The sequence below is a fragment of the Prorops nasuta genome, unplaced genomic scaffold, assembly GCF_024137725.1.
Source record: "Prorops nasuta isolate Cenicafe-Biocafe unplaced genomic scaffold, Cenicafe_Pnas_1.2 PNAS00032, whole genome shotgun sequence".
NCBI classification, from domain to species: domain Eukaryota; kingdom Metazoa; phylum Arthropoda; class Insecta; order Hymenoptera; family Bethylidae; genus Prorops; species Prorops nasuta.
Genome location: NW_027116829.1, coordinates 1,033,244 through 1,057,457, shown reverse-complemented (window position 1 = coordinate 1,057,457; position 24,214 = coordinate 1,033,244). Strand labels below are relative to the sequence as shown.

At 45.9% G+C, this 24,214-nt stretch overlaps 1 protein-coding gene across 1 annotated transcript; it reads left to right on the top strand.

The window, feature by feature from the left end:
- Nucleotides 1–33: 33 nt before the first annotated feature.
- Nucleotides 34–3,081, top strand: LOC136783115 (uncharacterized PE-PGRS family protein PE_PGRS54-like). Its single transcript, XM_066742975.1, has 2 exons — nucleotides 34–266; nucleotides 462–3,081. Exons 1-2 carry the CDS (start codon nucleotides 144–146, stop codon nucleotides 2,940–2,942), a joined length of 2,604 nt encoding a protein of 867 aa, XP_066599072.1. The 5' UTR covers nucleotides 34–143; the 3' UTR covers nucleotides 2,943–3,081.
- Nucleotides 3,082–24,214: the final 21,133 nt, after the last annotated feature.

Below are 24,214 nucleotides of genomic sequence, written 5' to 3'. Positions count from 1 at the left end.
ATAAATGCTGTGATGATTGAGTGTAGGGGCAAGTTGGCTCTACGGAAGAGAAAGGGACAATTTTGACTAACTGAGAAAATCGATTTCGGAGCAAGTATAGAAGGAATATTTCTCTCGAACGGTTAGTTTTGACGGGAGCGAAAATGCGGGCGGCAATTTCAATAGTTTTGTGCCTTTCAATGGCCGCCTTCGTAATGGCAAACGATCTGATCGTTGGCCATGCAAAGGAAGGCGATGTTCTAGTTACGGACAGATTAATTTACAAGGTATAAAATAAATTCTATTATCTCATTTTCATCCGCTTACGATCTTTAGCTCGAATACTCTCCACGCCGTGGTCTAATGTGGTGCTTGGACAAAGTATCTCACAATTCCTCTGCATAATCGTTGACTCTCTTCATAATTATTATAACGACCGGACTGTTTAATCATTTTATCAATTTTCTCTCCTTATCGCACAGCCTCCGATTCCTGGAGTACCGATGATTGCAAGAGCTGGGGCACACAGTAATAATGGTACCATCAGTGCAATCAAGGTTGACGATCTTGGAAAAAGTAAAGCGGTAATACAGATCATTCGTGGCGGAATTGGAACTCATAACGTACTAGTGCTGGCCGTTGGTGAACGAGGCAAAGGACTGCGTTTGGACTTCCAAGTGTGGGCTACACCGATATCTACACCACCACCACCGGATAATGGATCCGGAAGCGACGACAGTGATAGTGGAAGCGATGGTGATAGTGGTAGCGGAAGCAATGGAGGCGATAGTGGAAGCGCCGGTAGCGGGGAAGGTGGAGGTGCCGGAGACAGCGGTGGTGATAGTGGAAGCGGAGGCAGTGGGGAAGGTGGTGGTGATGGAGGAGACGGAGGAAATGGAGGTGATGGAGCTGATGGCGGAGACGGAGGCAATGGAGGTGATGGCGCTGATGGCGGAGATGGAGGTAATGGTGGTGATGGAGCCGATGGAGGAGACGGAGGAAATGGAGGTGATGGTGCTGATGGTGGAGACGGAGGCAATGGAGGTGATGGCGCTGATGGCGGAGATGGAGGCAATGGTAGTGACGGGGCAGATGGTGGAGATGGAGGTAATGGTGGTGATGGAGCTGATGGAGGAGATGGAGGTGATGGCTCTGATGGAGGAGATGGAGGTGATGGCTCTGATGGAGGAAACGGAGGCTCTGGAAGTGATGGTGCTGACGGTGGTGATGGAGGTAATGGTGGTGATGGTGCTGATGGAGGAGATGGAGGCAATGGAGGTGATGGCTCTGATGGAGGAAACGGAGGCTCTGGAGGTGATGGTGCTGACGGTGGTGATGGAGGTAATGGTGGTGATGGTGCTGATGGCGGAGATGGAGGCAATGGTAGTGACGGGGCAGATGGTGGAGATGGAGGTAATGGTGGTGATGGAGCTGATGGAGGAGATGGAGGTGATGGCTCTGATGGAGGAGATGGAGGAAACGGAGGCTCTGGAAGTGATGGTGCTGACGGTGGTGATGGAGGTAATGGTGGTGATGGTGCTGATGGCGGAGACGGAGGCAATGGAGGTGATGGCGCTGATGGCGGAGATGGAGGCAATGGAGGTGATGGAGCTGATGGAGGAGATGGAGGCAATGGAGGTGATGGCTCTGATGGAGGAAACGGAGGCTCTGGAAGTGATGGTGCTGACGGTGGTGATGGAGGTAATGGTGGTGATGGTGCTGATGGAGGAGATGGAGGCAATGGAGGTGATGGCTCTGATGGAGGAAACGGAGGCTCTGGAGGTGATGGTGCTGACGGTGGTGATGGAGGTAATGGTGGTGATGGTGCTGATGGCGGAGACGGAGGCAATGGAGGTGATGGCTCTGATGGAGGAAACGGAGGCTCTGGAGGTGATGGTGCTGACGGTGGTGATGGAGGTAATGGTGGTGATGGTGCTAATGGCGGAGACGGAGGCAATGGAGGTGATGGAGCTGATGGAGGAGATGGAGGCAATGGAGGTGATGGCTCTGATGGAGGAAACGGAAGCTCTGGAGGTGATGGTGCTGACGGTGGTGATGGTGGTAATGGTGGTGATGGAGCTGATGGAGGAGATGGAGGCAATGGAGGTGATGGCTCTGATGGAGGAAACGGAAGCTCTGGAGGTGATGGTGCTGACGGTGGTGATGGTGGTAATGGTGGTGATGGTGCTGATGGCGGAGACGGAGGCAATGGAAGTGATGGGGCTGATGGAGGAGACGGAGGTAATGGAGGTGATGGAGGAAACGGAGGCTCTGGAAGTGATGGTGCTGACGTTGGTGATGGAGGTAATGGTGGTGATGGTGCTGATGGCGGAGACGGAGGCAATGGAGGTGATGGAGGAAACGGAGGCTCTGGAGGTGATGGCGCTGATGGTGGAGACGGAGGCAATGGTAGTGACGGGGCAGATGGTGGAGATGGAGGAAATGGAAGTGATGGAGGAGACGGAGGCAATGGAGGAGATGGTGGTAATGGCGAGGATGGTGCTAATGGAGGAGATGGAGGCAATGGAGGTGATGGTGGAAACGGTGAAAACGGGGCCGACGGTGGTGAAGGAGGCAATGGAGGTGAAGGCGGAAATGGCGAAGATGGTGGTGATGGTGGAAACGGTGGTAATGGAGGTGATGGCGCTGACGGAGGGGAAGGAGGCAACGGAGGTGATGATGGAAATGGTGATAATGAAGGTAATAGTAACAATGGAAACACAGGATCTGATGGTGGAGATGGCAGCGGTGATACGAACGGTAGTAGTGGAGCAAACGGTGAAAGTGGCAATGACGATGCTGGAGATGTGGATTGCGATTTCGACTGCAGCAGTGTCGTCAATGGTGGAAGCGACGGTGGCAATGACGTTGCTGTCGATGGAGAAATCGCAGCGGCCGGAGATGATTCAAATGATGCAGCGAATGTAGGAAACGTTGTTCCTCCGTTGGAGGAAGGCCAGTAGATCCCTTAAACTTGTGATCAATTGGGGCAATCAAGAAGGAAATTATCCCTGAAGCTCGAACTAGGCCAACGAATTTATTTATCTATTAGGATATAGCTCAGTCAGTCTTACACTGGCTTAAACCAATTCTTGTAAATATATACTTAGCTAGCTATATGAAATTAACAAATTGAAAATGACATTTGCGAACCAGAGGTTGAGCAAGGAAAAGAGATTGTTTGGTAAATACCCAATGCGTCCTTGTCGAATGTGGCTGATGAACGATCTAATGTAAGATGAAAAAATAAAAATTTAAGAGTTGCAATATACATTTTTGGCAGCAGCGCCGTGTTTCTTCATTTATATACTTTATGCATATTTTGTTTATCACTGTATAGATATATATATATATATATATATATACACATATATAGGTATATAACATTGAATGGAAAGTGGCTGGGCGTGTGTTGCCATCTAGTGTAGCTCGATGAAAATCTCAAGGGATCGCTTTACCCTGGAGCATCTCTCTCTCGCTTTGCCCCGCCTTTGCCTATAGTAAAATATCGATTCAGCGAACTGGTTCGCCGAGGCTTTTCGCTGAATGCAGGAGAGCAGCCTCTTGCCATGTCAAAATTGATCTAAAATTATCTCACTCACTGTCGACATCGCTTGCTACTCCGGTAAAAGGGTTTCCGCCGTTCAAACATTTATGCCAAAGGGATTTTCAGCACAATTTCTCGGTGTGCATCGTATCATTGAAATTCCCTTGTTTTTCCGTTTTTATTTACGAAGAATTTCAGCGAATGTATCCCGCGCTACTGCTCCTCCGGTCTTTTATACCGCGTGGGCGTGTTTCATACAGGTTGAAATTAATTGGATGGAATCGTGGAGTTTGGTGGATTTTTGTATACATCACGTATCGGCCGGCCGATATAAACAGCTGGGGATCAGGATCCTGTTTATAGACGGCACGTAAATATCGTTATCATCGCATCGTGAAAGTAGCATCGACGCGTTATCGCCTCGTCGACGTCATCAAAATTCCAAATGGGCCTCCGTGGGCGACCCTCTCCCCCATCCCCTCCCCTTTCTCTCTCTCTCTCTCTCTGCCACACTCCACCCGCCGACATCTTGATACGTCCCCGACTCCGCAGCTATCCATATAAATCGGATTTTACTAAATTGGAGTACAATTTTCGCGAGTCATGCGAGAAGAAAAAGCCTCGAGCCAGGACACGGAGGATGAACCGAATCAAGTAACAGTTGCGGCTTACGTGCTATGCAGCCTTAAATTCCTCAGCGTTGCGCATCCTGCGAAAGCAGTCTGTCAGCAAATGCTACACTCTGTGCCTGGAATTGATAAGCAACGTAAATTATATCCCGATACGACCGCTCGATAATTTAGCCTGACTTACGCGGTGTCAGCTGGACTTCCTAATTTCTCATCCCGAAACGCGCTCCACCGCACTCACACACACACAGAGGGAACAATATTTATTTCAGCAAATCTCTCCATCGATCCTCCTCCGCCATGTTCCTCCGATTTATTTTTATAGCTCGTTACGCTGCAGTACGTCGGCCATGAGGAAATTTCTACGGACTTGTCCAGATGAGAGAAATGAATTAATTGATAGCTTTGAAGCCAATCGGAGCCGCCGAGCGAGGCTTTTTCATCGGGAATACGCGAACCGAGAGATTTTAATTATCAGGCTTGACTAGGAGGCGCGAAGCTGGATAAAATGATAAAATTCAATGAAAGGTCATCGAAACCGTGCAATTAATACGCAGTCGACCAGGTGTGAGGGGAGCGCGAGATTCTCCAAATAAATAAATCAAGAAATCTAAATGGAAACAAAGTGGCTCGTATCGATTCTCTCATTCTCTCTTGTAATACATCCATGCATGTGGTGAAACGAGGAAAAAACTATAACACTGGCAAAAAATAAATTAAGAGATATAAATTATTAGCTGGAAGATTGATCGTGTGCGAAGGGATATATGGGGGTTTTGGGCTTGTGTATTTGGTTCTTATATATTTGGAGAGGCAGAACGCGATTCGCGGATCACAGTTGCGTTTCTATACATAAGTATAGAAATCATTTGTAAATTATCAGGTTCGATTAATATAGAATTAACAAAACCAATAAAGAGCGTGAAATTGAGACCGAGGGGTAATTAATACAGTGGACCAGGCTGTGTTAGAAGCTTGATGATCTGAAAATCCACAAATATATCAACGAAAAATTCTCCATAAAAACAAACAGTCGGTCCATGGCCCAGTTACAATTACCTCGTGGTAAAATAAGACAAACAAACACTCGTACGAGAAATAAATTAAGCAACACAAATCATTATCCACGAGATTGATCGCAGGGGGCGCACAGGGGTGTAGAGTTGTGTATTTGGTATTTATATTCCGGGGCGAGAATGTGATTGGAAGATTATGGCCGGGTTTGAGTAAGTAGGGAAGGTTCGAGGGAGGTTGCTGCAGGATCAGAGTATAAATCATCGGGCAACAAATGCAGTGCGAGGAAAATCCAGGTGGTTAATGCGGGCTCCATACGTCATTCGGAGGTCACGGGGCTGGTAGCGTGGCTTCGGGGAGGGGAGGGGACGGGGGATCGCGATGGTTCGCAGGGTACGCGCGTCGAGGCAGGCCTGCGTGGGGATAGGGGGATGAAATGTATCAGGGAACATTGGCCCTGCTCTCCGCTTTATTACACCAACTGTGGGCCGTTATGGTGCCACGACGGTGACTCGGCATTACGAAATTCCAAAGTAAGCCTTTTTCTCCCTCGACAACGCACGCTGCAATTTCACGCTGCTGCACGTGCGTGCACGCGTTTTGCATTCCGCACTTGCGGCGCTCTAAATATATGGCGCTATATACACGGTGTGTCTGCAGCGCGCTACTGCCACTGTCACACGCATGTGGGCCACGCCTAGAATTGCACCGAGCACCATCCTCGTTATTATATCACCCTCCCCCCCCCCTCTACCCTGCACTCACTATACTGGAACCAGCAGGATATCCCTCGCGTTATTCCGTTAACTGCCCTTTTAAAGGGCCGAATGAAAATCTGCACGATATGTATATATATATAGTTTATCAGGCTGGAAAAACAACACGACGCAGCTGCGATTTATTCGATGCTGTTAATCGATTAACGATCTCGTGGGGGGGGGGGGGGGGACGAGATATAAAGTATAAAAAGCAAAGCTTCATTTATACTTCCAACATCGCGTTGGCTAATTAATAGAGCCAGTTGCAATTGGATGATTAAACGGACGCTTAAAGTCTTGGGGAGAATCGAGGGAGTTGGGGTGGTAGGTAAGGACGCGGGGTAGGTCGAGTAGGAGAGTGGGGGAGGGGGGTGCTGAGATTACTTTCATCGCACGATCCGTTACTTTTTATCTTTGTCCGCGTAATAAATTTAGTAACAAATTGCGAGAACGCAGCGAGGATTCGAATGGGCCTCCTGTAGAGGGGGGGGGGGGGGGGAACGAGGTCCAACGTTGCCGCGTGTTTTAACTGGCCTCATATCCCACGGACCTGCCTGCCTCTCTCGCCACGATTAATGACCAAACGTGCACAGGTGACGGCATTATTAACGTTAAGTGTTCTCAACCTTCGCTATTTCCCTCCTTTTTACCCCCACTGTGCTTAAATCTACCAATTATCAACTAGCTCCGCGCCGCGCAGATTGGCCTGGCAAAATTCACCCGGGGATAAGCATCGATGAAACTCACGGCGAAATTAAGCGAGCGTGCGCTTATATAAATAGAGGAATATCAATAGTTTTGTCAGGTAATAAAAGAAAATTGAGGCTAATAAATAAAATCGATCCAACGCGCGTGCATATATATATATATATATATACTATTGGAGTGCGCGCCGCCGGAGGAATGACAGGGAGAATTTTCGCTCCGCTCTTTATATCGATGCTGCGTGGGATTTTTAAAATAATTCCGAGTATCGCGTTCGGATTTAACCGCTCGCACGTTACTTTTATTAATAATCCCCGTATTATTATCATCCAGTCAATTTATCTTTATATCCCGCAGAACGCTTTTTCCATTATGCATTCTAGTTGTACAAAGGCTATTGTGCGCCGAGAACAAAAATGTGTTTGCCGGCAATAATAGCCGATACACGCGCCGCGTACAGCCATTTCTTTGCCAGCCAAGGAAGCTGCGAGGTTTCGGCGATGAGCGAAAATTAGCGAGGCTTGCCACTAGCTTTCTCTCCGTTCCTTTCAAATTCCTATAATAATGTGGAAAAATGTGTATTAACCAGCGATACGTACGATATACTCGAGACACCCCGCGTATTTCTCTTCGAGAATCGCGCCGCGACGACGAGTGAAAATTATAGCAAAGATTAATATCCTTCTCCTCGCTTCCTTCAAAATTCGAAATAAATAAGAAAGATATGTATCGACCGGTAATACGCGATGCTCGTAAAACCTACGAAATAATGAGAGAAATATGTATCGACGCGAGGAATACACGATACTCGATACACCATAACGCGTGTAGCGATTTCTCTCGGAGGTAAGAAACGGGGGAAAGATGTTACGACGACGCGAGTGAAAATTGGGAGGGATTAACACCTTTCTCGATCGTTTTAGGCGTGGCTTTGAGGGAGCAGCGATCGAGACTCGAAATGAAAATAATAATAATAAAGTGCGGGGCTCGGAGCAGAGCAGACTGCGCGGAGGAACACGGTGCGGAGTCGTCTCGACGAAATCGGCCGGGGCCCTAACGTGGCAAATTATTAACAATCAGGCAGGTGTTTGCGCGCGACTCGCGAGATTTGCTAACAAGGCGGCATTTTCGAGGTGCGGACTTGAGACGTATAATTATACGCTTGCGTTCAGCAATGCGTATGCAAGCTGCCATATACGCTCGCCGATCTACCGGGTGACCCAATTCCAAACGGACGATATTCTCCCTTATCTCGTCAATTCTCCTCATTCCCCTTTACGGCATAGAATCAGCGTAGTCTCCTCAACTTTCTTATCGCACCCCGCGCGCCTTTCTCCTCTCGAGACTTTTCCAAATTGCATTTGCCCTTGGATGTATATATATATATATAGCTGCGCGGAGGCGAGGGAAGAAAGTACCGCGTTAAAAATATTAACAAACGCTTGGAGCCGCCGCAATGGCTTGGGAAAAAGGGATGGAAAAACTTGGCTAATCGCGCACTCTATGTGTGTGTGTGTGCTTGCACTCTGCCCCACTCTCCACTCGCAGGAAATCTTTTCCTTGGACAGCATATATATATAATAACCGCAATCAAGGCGTTTCGCCTTGGTATCTCGCGCGCAGGCCGAGGAGTCTCCCGAACGCCTCGCTCGCGAGGGACTCGAAATATAAAGAGAATCGAGCGAATTATCAAGATATAATAATGGAGAGAGTTGAAATTGTGTTTTGCCAACGAGTAGGTAATTTTTCGAGAAACTTTGCAGTTTTCGTTGAATCACCCTGTATGTGTTCACGGTGTACCGACCGACCCGGTTGGTTGCGGCGTGAAACCGGTGGGTATGATTACCCACTTTAGTTAACGATCTTTGTATCCCCGTGGCAGTTTTGAAAGGTCGGAAAGAAAACCACGAGGAAACCTGCACGGAGATCGCCGCGTGCAGACCGGTCGCTTCTATCCGAAACTTTGCGCTCGCTTCTTCTCACGATCAATTGTGTCTATACATATTTATATATATATATGTACACCTCTGCTTTATCATTCCCTTGAAAAAAAAAAGGAAAGGAAGCAGCGAGAAAAGTTATTTTATTCCAAAGAGATCTCGCTTGGTTAATTAAAAATTATATAGCGACGATTATAATTGATTTGGACAAAAGCGCACGAGGCAAAGGAGAAAAATTGCAGCACGATCGAGTGGCGAGTTTATTGGAGAGAAGTTAATTAAGATAAATTGCAGTCTGCGCGTGAAATTGGATTAATTAAATGTAGGACCAGATGATTGCTTTGAACCGAGACGAAAGAAAGGAGGAGGGGGGATGGTGGTTGGCTCTAGAGAGAATTTCTTGAGAAATTCTTTGTATCGCGAAGGACAATCGAGTATTCCAAGGCCATGAAAACCGAGCTGGGAGCACGCACCGTGCAATTTATTCGACTTTAATGAAAAAGCGTCGCGTCGGCCCACTCGCAGGATGCTCCACGAGTCCGATATCCTTTGCGAGTCCAATTTCGACGGAGCGATAAAACGAGAGTGGGATTTGCAGGATAACGGGCCGCTGCTCCGCGCGCAGCTGATATTTTTCCCCACCGAGAAATCTTCCCCTTTCGCGCGTGTAAACCAAGAAACGTTCGTGCTCCATTTTTGCCACTCAATTTCCACTCCCCCCCCCCCCCCCCCTCCCGAATCTCGGCTGAAAAATGCATCGTTAACACGGTTCGCGGTGTTCGGGTGATTCATATAGGCTAACAAAAAACACACGCACACACAGGCGCAACGCTGCAGGGTTATTTGGTAATAATAAGCCTTTTGGCTCTCGCCACAAGCTCGATAAATGGCCGTCTGCGATCGACGGTTTTGTTGGTCGACTTTGCTGTAAGCAACGGCTCGTTAGTCGGCGTGCATCGCAACCGATGTAACCGCATCGTTTTCCTATTTGGCAACTGATAACCGCGTGTCACGGGACCAGCCGCAATTTCACCCCGTGATAGCTTCGTACAATACCGCGAGAATCGATCAATTTCTGCAGCAAAATCAAACTATCCTCTGTGTGTACCTATATGTGTGTTCCATTGCCACGTGCTACAGCGATTCTTATATACGATTTTCATGGAAATTCGCGCTCTTTGTCGTGACGAGATTCGTAATGTTCTTCGTTAAAATTCTTTCTGGGTGATATATATATATATATATATATATATGTGTATTTTATGTACCTTCGTCTCTTCGTGTTCGGAGCGAGTGACTGACAAGGTGGAAACGAGCGAATTGATGCAAGGCCCGGAGGAAGGGGGTGGTCCCCATTGTATTTGCATCCCTCATTTATCGATACGCTCATTAACAGCCTCGCGTCGTATAAAAGATGAAAGATCATTAACCGACGCTTAATGAATTATCTCCTTGAATCATAGTAATCCCTCGTGCTTCGCTACGTAGTTAATTAGGTCACTAATTACCGCGCGTTACGGTTTAATCATTACCGTGAGAAGCTCCCACCTGCTAAATTAATCCCGTTAATTCGAGGCCGTGTTAATTATTCATAGAAATGTTCAACTACGAGAAATCCATCTTGCTGAATTTTTTTCTTCGCTGTACATGAACGATTGCTAAATTTACATACGCGTGTTTGTTTAGTGTATATGTACAATTGGAAAAGAGTGTTTTTTATTTTTTTGGAGCTGGGTTTCTCGAGATTTGGCACTCGCTCAAGCTACTTTATACATTTGTGTACCTGAGAAAGAAAGCCTATATACCTATCACCGAAAGCTATAACGCCTGCCTAGAACGCAAAGCTAGGGGGCCTACCTACATCGAAAATCTAACGCTGAAATATAAGCGCGCGCGCAAGGGCTGGACCTGAGAACACAAGAAAACATGAAAAAATGGTTTTTAACCGAAGAAGGACCGATTGGAGCCTACTGGTATAGGTTCTCTCGGTCATTCTTTGGTCGATAAAAAAAATCCACATCAGTTTTACCCGTGGGACTCACTCATTCGGCGAAGATACATCTGCTCTGCAACCTGCGGGCCATGACGACCGCGACGATAATGGCACTCGCGATTAATTAATTTTTAAATTGTTACGACGCGACTCGGATATTTAAAATAAACTTTAATTCGCGACGCGCACTTCCATCTCTAATAAACGAGATCGCTCATTGTAAGAAAGAGAAAAAGAAAAGGTTGGTATAAAAAAAACTTGTTCAATATTTCGAGTGTTTTCCGCGTGGATAAAATTAAACAATGAAACTGGCGAAACTGCACGTGCGTGATTTAAATAAAAGGTTTGCTTTGCTAATAAGAATCTTATTCTAATACGAAACCATGCAGAGTCTGGCAACATTTTGTCGGGAGGAAAATACCGATGGTCATGTTGATTCTAGATAGATAAATCACACAAATAATATATACATATGTAGAAAAAGGTTGGCTGGTAATTAAAAAGCGAAGGAGGTTCGGGCCAGAGGATGAAAGGGAGAAGGAGCTTAAATGGGTCGAGGATACTAAATATTATGAAGACATTCGTGGCAGGTGAAATTAGTTGGAGATGCACGCGGCGGTCTGTTCTCTGCTGCGTGGTGTCTCTCGTATATCACAGGGGGAGGAGGACGCTAGGCGGGGCAGTTTCGATCGGCGGAGAGCGGTAAAAAGCCTGTAAATCGAGCAAAAGGAGACGGGCGCAGGGTGATTTGAATTTTTAATTCGAAACGCTCGTTGGATTTGCCTCCCCCCTCCTTTTCTTCTACCCCTACACCGACGATTTCTCAGAACCAACGGAATTACGAGATCGCATGAGTTCCCCGGCAAATTAAGTCACTTCTGATTGGCTTTATTTTTTACCGTCAAACGTCGGACACTACATATATATATATATCGTTTTATCGCGAGACGTATACCTAACTAACTTAATCCCCTTATACGTCCCGCGTATATATATATATATATATATGTGTGTGTGTGTGTATGTATCGGTGCTCCGGCAGATTTTGGAACAATACGTCGACTGGCGAAAGAATTTAAATTCATCGGAGGTGTGGAGCAGCGTAGCACCGATTCTCCAACAGGTTTTCACCATCGAAATGAATTTTTAGAATCTCGATTGAATTCGGATTAAACGTCAGGTCAGCGACACGCTCGTCGAGTGCTCCGAAAGAAAAATTCCGGAGCAATCGAGCAGCGAGACGCTTTTCGACGCACTTGCGGCAAATCGAAAGGCATTTGCGTGTGAAAGGCCTTTTTCCCAATTACTGCAGCCAGATGAGCGCCTTGTCACTTGAGACTCTCTCTCTCTCTCTCTCTCTCTCTCTCTCTCTCTCTCTCTGCGATTGGCAGCTCGCGCGTTATATAGCTACCGGGCGCCGGAAAACCTCGCCAATTTCCATTACCTCGTGTGTATATATATACTGTAGAAATTTGTTCGATAATTTCTTTGGAATTTATAACTTTCTTCTTTCCAAATTAAATACATTTGAAAAGTTATCGATTGGTATATTGTTGCATTTGATTTTAATAATATTGTGTGATTGTTATTGTTAGAGCGTTTTATTAATTGTTTAGTCATTCGTGTGCAATTTTATAAATTTGAATAATGTTTATTAATTAATTGTCATGAATATACTGGGTCACTTGTGTGTGTGTGATCGATGTTAAAGAATTCCGATATATATATATATACTATTAATTATGTAAGATTTTGCATAAATGTGTTTATACTTTCGTTGAATAAATAAATTCAACTCGTATAAACTATAATAATGACTAATTTTGCAGTATTTATGAATGCTTATTTTGCTTTACATGAATAGTACACCGTGCACTGATTAATAATGGAATAATTTGTAACAATGAACAACTGTTTATCGAATGCTTACAAAACTTTTCCTCGTAAATGCTCGATGATCAAAGATCACAATTACCTTGACTAGCATGTATGTTCCTAAGAAAAAACCAATCTATCTGGTGAAACGGACAAGAATCGTCATAATTTCGGGTGGAATAAGGCGATAGAGTAGAATTCCAGTGATATATCTGGGAGGAACTCGAGGGAACGCCTTCTGGAGCTATTAATTAATTAGTTAGCGGCAACAATTACGGTTCCTTGTCCTCCGTAGCCGATGCGCGTTAATTCCCTTCGCGCAATTATTCCATTCGCATGATTGCGAGCCAGGATCTCTACCCTTTATCCTCCTTTGCACGGCGGAGCGACACAGATTCGCCCGGTTGACAATTAAGCAGCAGCAGCAGTCGTGTGCGTCGATCCCTCCGAATCGGCCCCGGAAAAATAATAGTCCGCATTTTCGGTGCTTCATCGAGGAACCAGACGAGGTGTTTCGGCTTAATCCGAGAAATATGTGCAGGAAAATGTATAAAAGGAGGTTTGCAGTTGATAGTGCATCTGCATCTGCATCTGCAACGGAAACGTCACGTTCTCTCGAGACACTTTCCAACTGCATCTTCCCGTGCCAGATTCACAGATACATTTCCGTGCACTCCGGGTCTGACGTTATCGTAAAAATCAGGAGCGGACGCGTATACTGTGAGATATAGATAGAGAGTAAACTGTGTGTCTGTATATATATCCAAGAGAGAGAGAGAGAGAGAGAGAGAGAGAGAAAGAGAGAGAAAGAGAGCAAAGAGACGTAGAGGTGCGTGAGTCTACGAAAGGAAAGAATCCGAGGCTTTTCTACCGTGTCATTTGCATTCTACCTGAGGTTAGGTTAGAATGGAATAGGGTACGGGAGGATCGGGCCCAGGTAATCCCTTAACTCCAACGATCGGATCAGATCCAATCGTCGTTGACCAGCCCACATATACACTCCGCGCGCGCTTGTGTGCGCGTCCAGAAAGCTGACAGTGTAAAAGGGCCCGATCGCTGACGCTCGAGATAAAAATGAGGGACTCCGCGCGCACCCTCCCTCCCGGTTATTTGTCCGACGGACCGGAGGATTAGGCTCCTCGACTGGCAGCGTTTGACAGCAGCGACGAGGATCCATCTCGAGATTCCCTCGGAAACTTTTCAAAAGGTCGTGGGACCATCTTTCGCGGGGGTGAAACTTTCCGGGCCACGATCTTTGCTGGAGAAACCAACGGATGAAATCTTTCGCGTTCACCGCAGCATAGCGACCCTTTTCCTCGCGGGATCAGCTTTACGCACCGTCTCGATCGAGTCTACTCTTTTTTGGCCCAGATTTTCCTCCCCACCCCTTCGGAACTTTTCACCAGACGCCGAGAACTCGAATCTCCGCTCTCCGATCGATACACTTGTAATTATTCGTTGAATTTTTCATGTTTCTTCGGAAGAAATTTTTAGTGGAGAGAGAATCGTGGTTTTTTATTGTGGTGTATATATAGGAGGCTGTGCAGCCAGAGGAATTAGAAGGTGCCTATATATATATAAGAGCGAGTCCGGTGCTCCGGCTTATATGCTAATTATTTTTTCAGCTCAACCGAGCCAGCAGGGTGCTCCTCTCCTATTCCCATCCGCGAAATGAACCCACGTCCCTTCTAACACAAACGCATCGGGCCCAGCACGCCATTAACTCGCGCCCCGTACGAATGCATCAAGGCACACCATTACTCGCATGAATTAATTCGCACGTACCAACTCACACAGATTTATACGCGCGCGCGCGCGCGCGACTCGCACCGAAGCGCAGCCGCGTAAAGTACGTTCTTACGCACGGTAACTTTACACGTGCAAGCTTAACAGCTAGTTTTACGGTAATACTGCGCGCATTTTATGGCTGCTGAACGGAGAAGAAAGATCGCGCAGCGCGCGCGCACAGCGAGATACGCGGGATGCGCCGTTTCGAATTGTCCCGTTCGTCCGAAGCGTTAAAAAGCGAAGAGCGAGCAAGAAGCGTTAATTGCTGTATCAAACCGGTGCCGGATGCCATCCTGATAAGATTCGCTGAGTTCGTTTCGGTCGTACGGTTACGTAACGTATACACAGCGAACGACTTTTATTCGGTGCTCGCGAAGAAGATTTAGGGTTTTAAATTTCTATTGAATTTTCGATGGAATTATTTGGAATTTTTATTCCACGAAATTCCTATGTTTAAAGTAAGATTTGCAGATTAGTGTGTTTTATTTCGAGAAAGTTGGAAGCAAAGAGCGAGCAAAGAAGCGTTAATTACTGTATTAACCGGGTCCTGGATACCATCGTGATAAAATTCACTGGGTTCATTTTGGTCCTTTTCCGTCAAATGAATGCGTAATCCCCCTTTTGTAACAGCGAATAACTTTTATTTGTAGGAAGAAAAATTTCTATTGAATTTTCAATGGAGTTGTGTTAATGCACTATTAATTTGAAAATTTATTCTAGAAATTATTGCTTATCCTCGATTACTTTTAATCCTTGTCAATTTCCTACCCCATTTAAAATTTGCAAGTTACTGTATTTTAACTGGAAAGCCTTAAAAAGCAAAGAGCATAGTAAAGAAGCGTTAATTACCGTATTAACCGAGTGCTGGAGAGCATCGTGATAAGATTCACCGGGTTAATTTTGCTCTTTTTTGGCCGCATGGTTACGTAACCTTGCGTATAGTGCAGTGAATAACTTTTATCAGGTATATATATATATATATGCTCGTAAAGAAAGATTGCGGTTTTCATATTCAATGCTCAATGCAATTCCGTTACCGAATTAATTCGGAACGTTTATTCCACGAATCATCACTCATCCTTGATTACTTTCAATCCTCGTCATATTTCCCTACCCGGTTCGAAATAAGATTTTCAAGACGCTTTAATTGGAAAGCGTTAAAAAGTAAACAACGAGTACAAAGAATCATGAAAAATTCGTCGACTCAACCTCGGTCACAGTCCACCGCAGATTACGTAAGATCGATGTTGTAACAAAGCGAATAACTCGAATTCGGTCCACTCGATTTGGCATCGCGAATCGCACACTCGATTCCCAACGTCCCACACGATTAAATCACCGAATATCTTTGGAACGTTTATTCCACGTGTGATCGTTTATTTTTAATTACTCCCAACCACTAATCATCCCCCCCCCCCCCCTAAACTCTGACAAACAATACCGAGGGAAAAAATGAAGTAGCAGTTTAGCAATATTCCATCATTAGCGAATTTAATCAGGGGACGGTAAAGTTGCCAGAGGGATAACTTATGTTATGCACCTACTGGGAATTAAACGCAATACTATCAACGCGTATCGCGCACACGGAGGCTGGAAAAGCGGTGCGTTAATTAAATGTCGGATATTTTGTCCACGCAAATTGCCCGGCTTTAGCTTCGTTACTTTAATAGCCCCTCCAGGAACATTAGACACGTCGCGCGCTGTAAGGAATCGGACTGGTTGGAATAAATAAAAGAACCTTCGAGAATATCCCCATCCCCCGCGATATAATAGAGTAACTATATGTATAACGTGTCCGGGAAATAAAATTATTCCCGCCGAGCGTAGCAAGCTCTACTTTGCAATAGCATTATTAATTTATATTATACGCGAGCGAAGAACATTCCTTTCCATTAGGAGCGTACGCTGCACTCTCGCTCGTGCGTTAATCTCTTTATGAGAAATTTTTTGGATAAATCCGAAAAACAATACTTTCGATCGAGTTTGCTCTCCAGTCGATTAACGTTGTGGCTGGCTACATCTTTTATGATGAAATTGAAATAATTTTTAAACGAGAGACATTAGTATATATATATATGGAAGACATAATTTTCTCGTGCATAAATTCCAGAAACAATACCTTCGATCGAGTTGGTTCCCTGGTCTATTGACATTTCGTATAATTATATCTTTGATATAGCAAAGTTGTTAAAATGCTTTCCGAATGGGCGGAGTGCACATATATGGAAGATGGCATTTCTTCCCGGGCGTTACTGCATCGCAAAAGTGCATTACACGCTATGGCTGGAATACGCAATTGTCACCCCCAACCCCTAACTATATCCCATCTAGTCACACGCACATACACAGAGGCACAAAAGTGCGCTCGCGCGCGCAAAGAAAAGCAGGTAATGCAACGGGCGCGGAACAAATTCGAGTAAGCAAAGCACCCCTGTGTTTCCAGCATTCTGCCCATTACACACGCGACGAGGCTATAATCGTTTGCGAGGGGTGCAGAGAAATCCTGCAACCAGAAATTCTGCACCAATTTCCATCGTATGTTTATAAAATAGCGAAGCACACTGGGTACGGCAAATGACTTTTAATCTCTGCCAGATGTTCTTGCATCGCGCGGTGGAATATACTCGACTCTCCTTCGGCCAATCACAGCTAGGTTGGTCCGTGAAAACCATGCAGCCATTCTAAAGTTTCTCAAAACTTCCCTCGAAATTATCACTCGATTATTACTCTTTTTATCCTTGCAAAATGGAACTTTGAAAAACTGCTCCATTCTAATAATCTCGCGATTGGAAAATTTAACCCCCGCTCCCCTTACGACGATTGAAATTCGTAAAAGATTCAAAAATTCCTTTTTCCCCCAGATATACTCTCGCGATAAACTCACGGTTACTCGCAGTTAGAAACGAGTCGACCAGTTATGAGAGTGCGGAAGAAGAGGGGAGGGGGGTACGGAGGGACCGGTCGGTAGGACGCGAAGAAAAAGAGGAGAGACTGGCTGAAACTTTTGTAATACAGAGGGGGACCGTAGATTTGAATTAATTCGGCGGCAAAGTTTCTCGTTGGAGGCAAATAAAAATAGCCGCGGCTGTATCAATTTAATAGCGAGCAAGGGGCCCCTGAATTTTTATCTCTTTTTCCTCGCTGTGGAGTGGAGAGAGCTGCGGAAGAGAGAGGGAGGAGTGGGGGGGGGGGGGGGAGGGTCGACCTGCGATCTTTTCACATTATTACTTTGTTCGAGAATTGGTCAAACAGTGCCGGCTGAATTATAAGCGTTCCTCGAAACTGTTTGGAGAGCGCTGTCCATCCTCCGCTTTATTAAATTCCTCCCCTTCTACGGGGCTTCTTCCTCGGTATATACGGCCCGTCCCACACCCTTATACTCGGAAGATAAACCCGGAGAATAAATATGTTTCGCCTGCATCAACGAGCCAAACTTTGGAAAACTCTCCTGTGGAATTAGTATTATAGGGAGGGGGGATTCAATCGAGACGATTGGTCAGGGTTGGGCCGCTCGTGGAGCGCGTGACCTTGAGAAGGAATCAGAGTCGCTGGCGAGGAGGCCGAGCATCGTTCGGGGCCCGAAGGAAAAAACAATTAAAAGGGCCACTTTTCGGCCTTGGTCTCTGCCTCACGAGGCACATTGCCCCAGCTATTGGAGTATTTATGCAGCTCGGTACATTATTTGTGCCTCGAGAGAGGCACTCTTCTCCATAGGGACATCGAGTGCATCGCTAATATTGGCATACCGTGCGACGGCGCTTACCCGAGCACAATTGGAGCATTGTGTAAGTACAGACTGCAGCCTCATCAATTACGCGTTCAATTAGCGGACCCGGGGATCCGTCCCCTCCCCCTGGGGGAAAAAACCTCCTGTGAAACCAGTACACCACCTGCAAATCCTACTCGACCCTCGATTCCGATCGTTCTGTCCTTGGATCGACGAAAAGGATGAAAAACTCTGCGACAGAGTTTCATGAAAATTTCTTTCATCATTTGTTCTATATATATATATATATATATATATAGAACAATCATAGATTTCCACATTTAAAATGAACAGAGGATTATTATTCCTAGGCGAATTTTATTTTTTCACAAGTTTATTTGACACGAGTAAATTTGTCTGAAATGTTGTCGTTGATATTTCTTACAAACAACACGTTCTCCAATTAGGAATAGAATTTTCGCTTCTATCAGCGTGGAAAATCGGTCGCTCACGGTGGTACGGGGAGTGACTCGCAGGGGCTGGGCTAGGTTCTTTGAAAAGTTAGGTCAGGGTGGGCTAGTAATCCGAGAATATTAAGCGAGGCCATCGGTAACAATATCCCAGCGGTGACTAACTGATCAAACATTGCTCGGGGGGCTTAGACTAAGCTTTCGGGCTTTTTTCCCCACCTCCGGCTCTTCCTCCAGTGGTCCTACGAGCTACGATTCCGCAATAATATGTCGACCCGAGTACAGTCGCCGGCAAAGTCCTTTGACAACTTTGCCCGCTCGTAATATCCGTAGCTGGTGTGTACCTGCATGTGCGGCCACGCTTGTGATGCACCTTGCCACTTCGTAATGGACTCGAGTAGCATATATATATATATATATATATATGGTTACACTGGACACGCGTGTTGATCATCTTCCCGCTTTACCTACAGGAAACGAAGAAAGAAAAAACCTGTAAGAGATTGTCCGGCGTTGAAATTTTCATCGGCTCGCCGAGCAAGCCTTCGGTACAGAGTGGTTGGGGGTAGAAAATTCGCGGAATTGGATATTCCAACCATCCGTCGTTGGAATCTCGAATGGTGCCGGACCATTTAGGCGGAGTGGATTGTTAAGTTGGAGTGCTTCGGCCATTTTTCCACCGTGTCCTATGTATATAGATACATTTAATACCTTCGCTATTAACTCTCGCCATTACACGCAGCTTTTCATCCCCTGTCCTTGAACTCCGTTAGATTAATCGGCTTGTTTCCTGAATATTTTAAAGAGCCGGCAAAAAGCTTCCTTTCCCAAAAGTTCGCGGCTCTCCTGGTAAATAGCACGTTTTATTGGATCGGGCATTAAAGAAAGATTAGCAGAGCTTTTTCAGGATGAATAAAACAGATGGGTAGTAATTGATGGTCGAAGCGCGTATCCATAATTAATGCGTGGGCGTGGAATAGGATCGATAAGTCGTCGGGGACCGCGGGGGATGAAGGGGAGGGTGGTCGGGACGAATGACAAACATCTTCGCAGCTGTCCCAACTGCAACGAGTCTGCGAGCCAACAAGACGCAACCACTTGTTGGCGGAGCCGCAAGCACGGGACTAATTCCGGAAGACGAGGTCACCGCGCGTCGACGTTGCTCCGTCAAACACTGTCGCGCTTGTGTTCCTCCCCCCTCCCCCTCCCCTCTGGAACCGCGTCGAAAAGTCGAGTTCTCCTCGCGCCGCAACCTATATATACGTATACGAAAATTCCAGGAAAATTCGAGGAAAATTCTGCGAAAATAATACTGTTGTTATTGTGGATCGACTCCGAAGCGAGCGCGCGGGCCCGAGGAGGAAATTGCTGGTTCGAACGTGCAGGAAGTTTGGCGTGATCTATCGATGGAGTTTTGCCGACCGATTCTACGTCGGAATTTAACGAGCCACTCGGAAGGAATATTTTTGCCCGGTGAATTTACGATCTTGAGTACAAGACCCCCTCCCACTCTTTTTCTCTCCGGCTTCTCATATCCGATTGATGTATATTATTTCGGGATATGTGGGCCACGAGAGCGTGTGGATACGACCAAAGGGCAGTTATATATATAAGCGCTTGTTTGTACCGGAAGTCCTCCAGTTGGAACTCTCGCGTACTAATTTATACTCCTTCGGCCGTTATTTATCTGCTCCTCCACTTCCTCCATCCCATTTTTTGTTACACCTAATTTTCTCTTTATCTATCTATATATATATATATATATATATATATATGTGGCTCTCCCCTCGGGCCACGAATTGATAAAGCGAGCGAAAGGTGTAAATTTTGATCGGGAAAACGAGATAAGTTGGCGCGCGAGATAATTGCCGGTCGCGAGCTTTGAGCTTTCGAAATTGCGAATTACGCGATAATGGGGAAAGTTGGCGCGCGGAAATTACCACAAAGGAACGTACTTGCTAAAAATTCTGCGGAAGAGCCGTGAAACTTAATTGGCAGCGACGGTTAAGCTGTTTACCCTTTCGCGGTGCTCGAGCGGGTACCGCGCGCGCGGTCGGAGCGCTGCAAGAAGATGGCGCTTGTGGCGCGGCCTCGTTTTCGGTCCGGCGGAACGTGTCAGCAACGTTCCTGACACGTTTCGCTTTGCTCGCGCAGCGATATATATATATATATATATAAAGCTGTGCTCCCCGGGAGCGAATGAAAGCGCGGAGAACCGGCTGATAAAGATCAATGGCGGTTCGTGATGAAAATTTTTCGAAAGCTTCCTCGCCACGCGCGCTGCAAGAAGAAGGGTGCTCGGCCAATGAAGAGGGCGTCGTTTGTATCAATTGAGAAGCGTCTCGGCGCAGGGATTTAATCCAATACGCGCGAAAGAAGGCTAATTCATTAGGTCGGTGCGAGATCCCCCGCGCCAAAGCGGAATAATGAAATTTTCTTATACGTTCTTAGCCTTATCCCCCCCCCCCCCTTTTTCCACTAATTTTTCCAATTAAAAGTTAATTCGACCCTCAATCCCGTTCGTTTACCTCGTTGGTGTAACTCCGCTTGATTTCTGCATTGAATTCGGTAGCTTTCGGGATTCCCTCTAATTTATTCGTCCGATGAACCGGCTTGAAATGAAATTAACGCCAGGCACATTTTACCTCGGCTCTCCTATATATATATATATATATATATATATGTACGAGACACGCCGAGCAATGTTGTTTCGCGATAAATATCGGCCTGAATTCCGCAGCGTGTATTAAAGAAGACTGCGGGAGAATGGATGTGGGCGGACTAGCGCAGTATTTTCTACTCAAGGCGCTCTGGTATGGTGTAACGGGGGTTGGGGTGGAGCGGAAAGAGCGTTTGACCGTAGCCCAGCGACTCTTCGGCAAGGATCCATCCATGGCACGATAAGTGACGCTCCCATCGCCGTGCATCGACCAACTTTTCGAGCGATTCGCCAGACGTCCCGCTGCTAAAATAGCGGGGCGAGGGCCCCCCCCCCGATACAAACTTACTCCAAAATTACATCTGCATATTATTTCAATTCTGTAGATTGTGTTTAACTGCGGCACTTCCGACAAAGTTTTCCCCGGGATAATCTCGCAGGTATCTCTCTTGCCTCGTATAACTCGACGCATCTCATTGGCTCGAGGAATTCGCGGGGAAATTAATTTAGCACCCTCCCTCCTCTCTCCTCCCCCCTCCCTCTACCCCGCGATACATCCCGGCACACAGCGGTCGTGAATCGAATAAATACTATTTATATTCCAGCGACAGAACGCGGCGAGAAACAAAAATCCGAGTGTAAGCCAGTGAGTGGGGATAGGAGGGGGGAGGGGGGGGGGGTTATGCATAATTCAGCGCATCGCGGAGATAAATTATTTTTCGCGATAGAGACGAGGAAAACTATAGCGACAAGAAAGTCCACGCTCGGAGGTTCTGCCGAGTAGTGGATGGGTTACGAGAGGGATGCTATGGTTGCGTAGGCCGAGGAGGGAACGCGCGTGCGCACCCAAGAGGATTCCTACGCTCTGCTCTCGAGACAAAATGTCGATATCCGGTTCTGGTCTGAAAAAGCAGCGGCTTCCGCTGGAAAACTACCGATTCGTTCGAATTCGTTGCTCCGTTGATAAACGATACGCGTTTTTTCCTAATTGTTTGATCCAGTCTCCAACCCTCTGGAGGTTCCCTGCACTGATGCACGGCACGTGGCGAACTCGTAGGAACTCGTCGGGACTCGGTTCTCTTTTTATATTTTGGTGGAGGATGCGGGAAGGGGTTAAGGGGGGGGGGGAGGAGGTGGAGTCATTTCGGTCGGGAGTAGAGATAAGCCAGAGTCCCCCGGGGCAGTAATTATCGTGCGGGCAAAAGTACATAACTCATTGCTAATGACTTCTTCGGCCAGGAGTCTCGCAACGCAACGGCGACAATTATCCTCCCGTAAGAGCGTATTTATCGTTTTCACGGGGGAGCAAACAAACGAAACGCTGTATCGCGATGCAAACTCGCGTTCTTGTTGAATCGTGTAACTGCGAACTCGGTGTTTACACACCGTGTTTGCCATTCATCGGCCTCCAGCCGAGAGTATTCTTCCCCTGCACCCTTTGTGTGTGTGTGTGTGTGTGTGCCAACGGGCTGCGGCTCGCGGGCTTCTTATTGGCCGATATTAAACAACGAAAAACCCACCCTGCCACGTGTTCCTTTGCTAAGGAATATAGCCACTTTTTTCTCGGCCACCATTCCCCCACGCTCGATACGCTCCTGTATTGTTATTTTCGCAGTTTCTTCGAGGGAGCGAGTGAATTATGCACAAGAGGCTGGAAATTAATGATTTCGTGGGAGGATTTTGTTTTTTAAACAATTTTTGGGAAATTTATATTTTGTAGTTATATAAATATTTGTGTACCAACGAGGCTGCGGTTCTCGAGCTTCTCATTGGTTGATATTAAACAATTAAAAACTCACCCTGCCACGTGTTCCTTTACTAAAGAATATAGCCGCTTTTTTTCTCGGCCACCAATCTCCCACGCTTGCTACGCTCCTGTATTACTATTTCTGCAGTTTCTGAAAAGAAGCAAACGAATATATACATAGGACGCTGAAAATCAAAGATTTCGAGGGATGAATTACTCTTTGGAGAAATTTCGGAAAATTTACATTGTAGATTTATATATATATATATATGTAAGCAACGATAGGTTTCTTGATTCTTATATATATATATATATATATATATATATATATATATGTATATACCAAGGGAGCAATTTTTTCCCATCGATTTCCAATAGGAATGGATTCTTCCGTAGAAATTTCAATAATTTTTTTTTTCTACAGTCGCGAATCGCTATCGTATCTGTTTATTCACCAATACGAAGGAGCGAGGCTCGTGGATCCGTGGCGTCGATACAGGGCTAGCATGTGTTGTCCCGGCGAAAATGTCTGGTATGCAGGGCCGTATATCCTGCGTATTCTGCCCTGCCTGCCGAAATACCGAAAATAATTTAAATCGGTCCTTGAGTTTGTATATAAGAATGATAATATCGATCAACTTTGATCCACGAATGGCCTGATCTATTAACACATCGCCTTTTCTCGTGACACAGTTTTCATTTTTCTCTTAATTATCTAGAAATATGATTCGACGTGATTTGCTGCTATTTTAGAAATAAAAGTTCATTTTGTATAATGTCTTCCCTCTTTCTCTAGCTGATTTGAGTAACAGAAAAACACTAGATGCGAGTTAAAAGAGTCGAGGCCCCAGTTTTCAACGTTGACATTACCGAAAATAAGTTGTCGGTCGTTCTACGTGTGAGAATATATATATATATATATATATATATATAGTAATAATAAGAGCCAATATGATCCATCGTTACTCTACGCTCTATTAACCCATTGCCCTATCTCATGGCACTTGCCACCCTCCTCCCAATTATCCAACAATATAATTCAACGCGATTCACTGCTATTCGAGAAATAAGAGCTCAGCTTCTACTTTTCTCTCCCTCTCTTTCTCTCGCACTGCTCGAGTAGTACAAAAACTAGACGCGAGCTAGAAGAACGAGGACCCAGTTTTCAATGTTAATTCGAGCCCGGCGGACTCTCTCACAATTATGATAATATCTTGATCCGATAATACGCCGCGCTCTTATTCTTCTTCCAAATCTACGCTAGGACAGAGAGAGAGAGAGAGAGAGAGAGAGAGAAAGAGAGAGAGAGAGGGGCGATTTTACGCTCGAGAAATTCCCTAGGAAGAGATGCAAAGCCTGAAGGAATTAAGATCCGAGGGAGATTTTTGCGAAGGAGCATGTGAA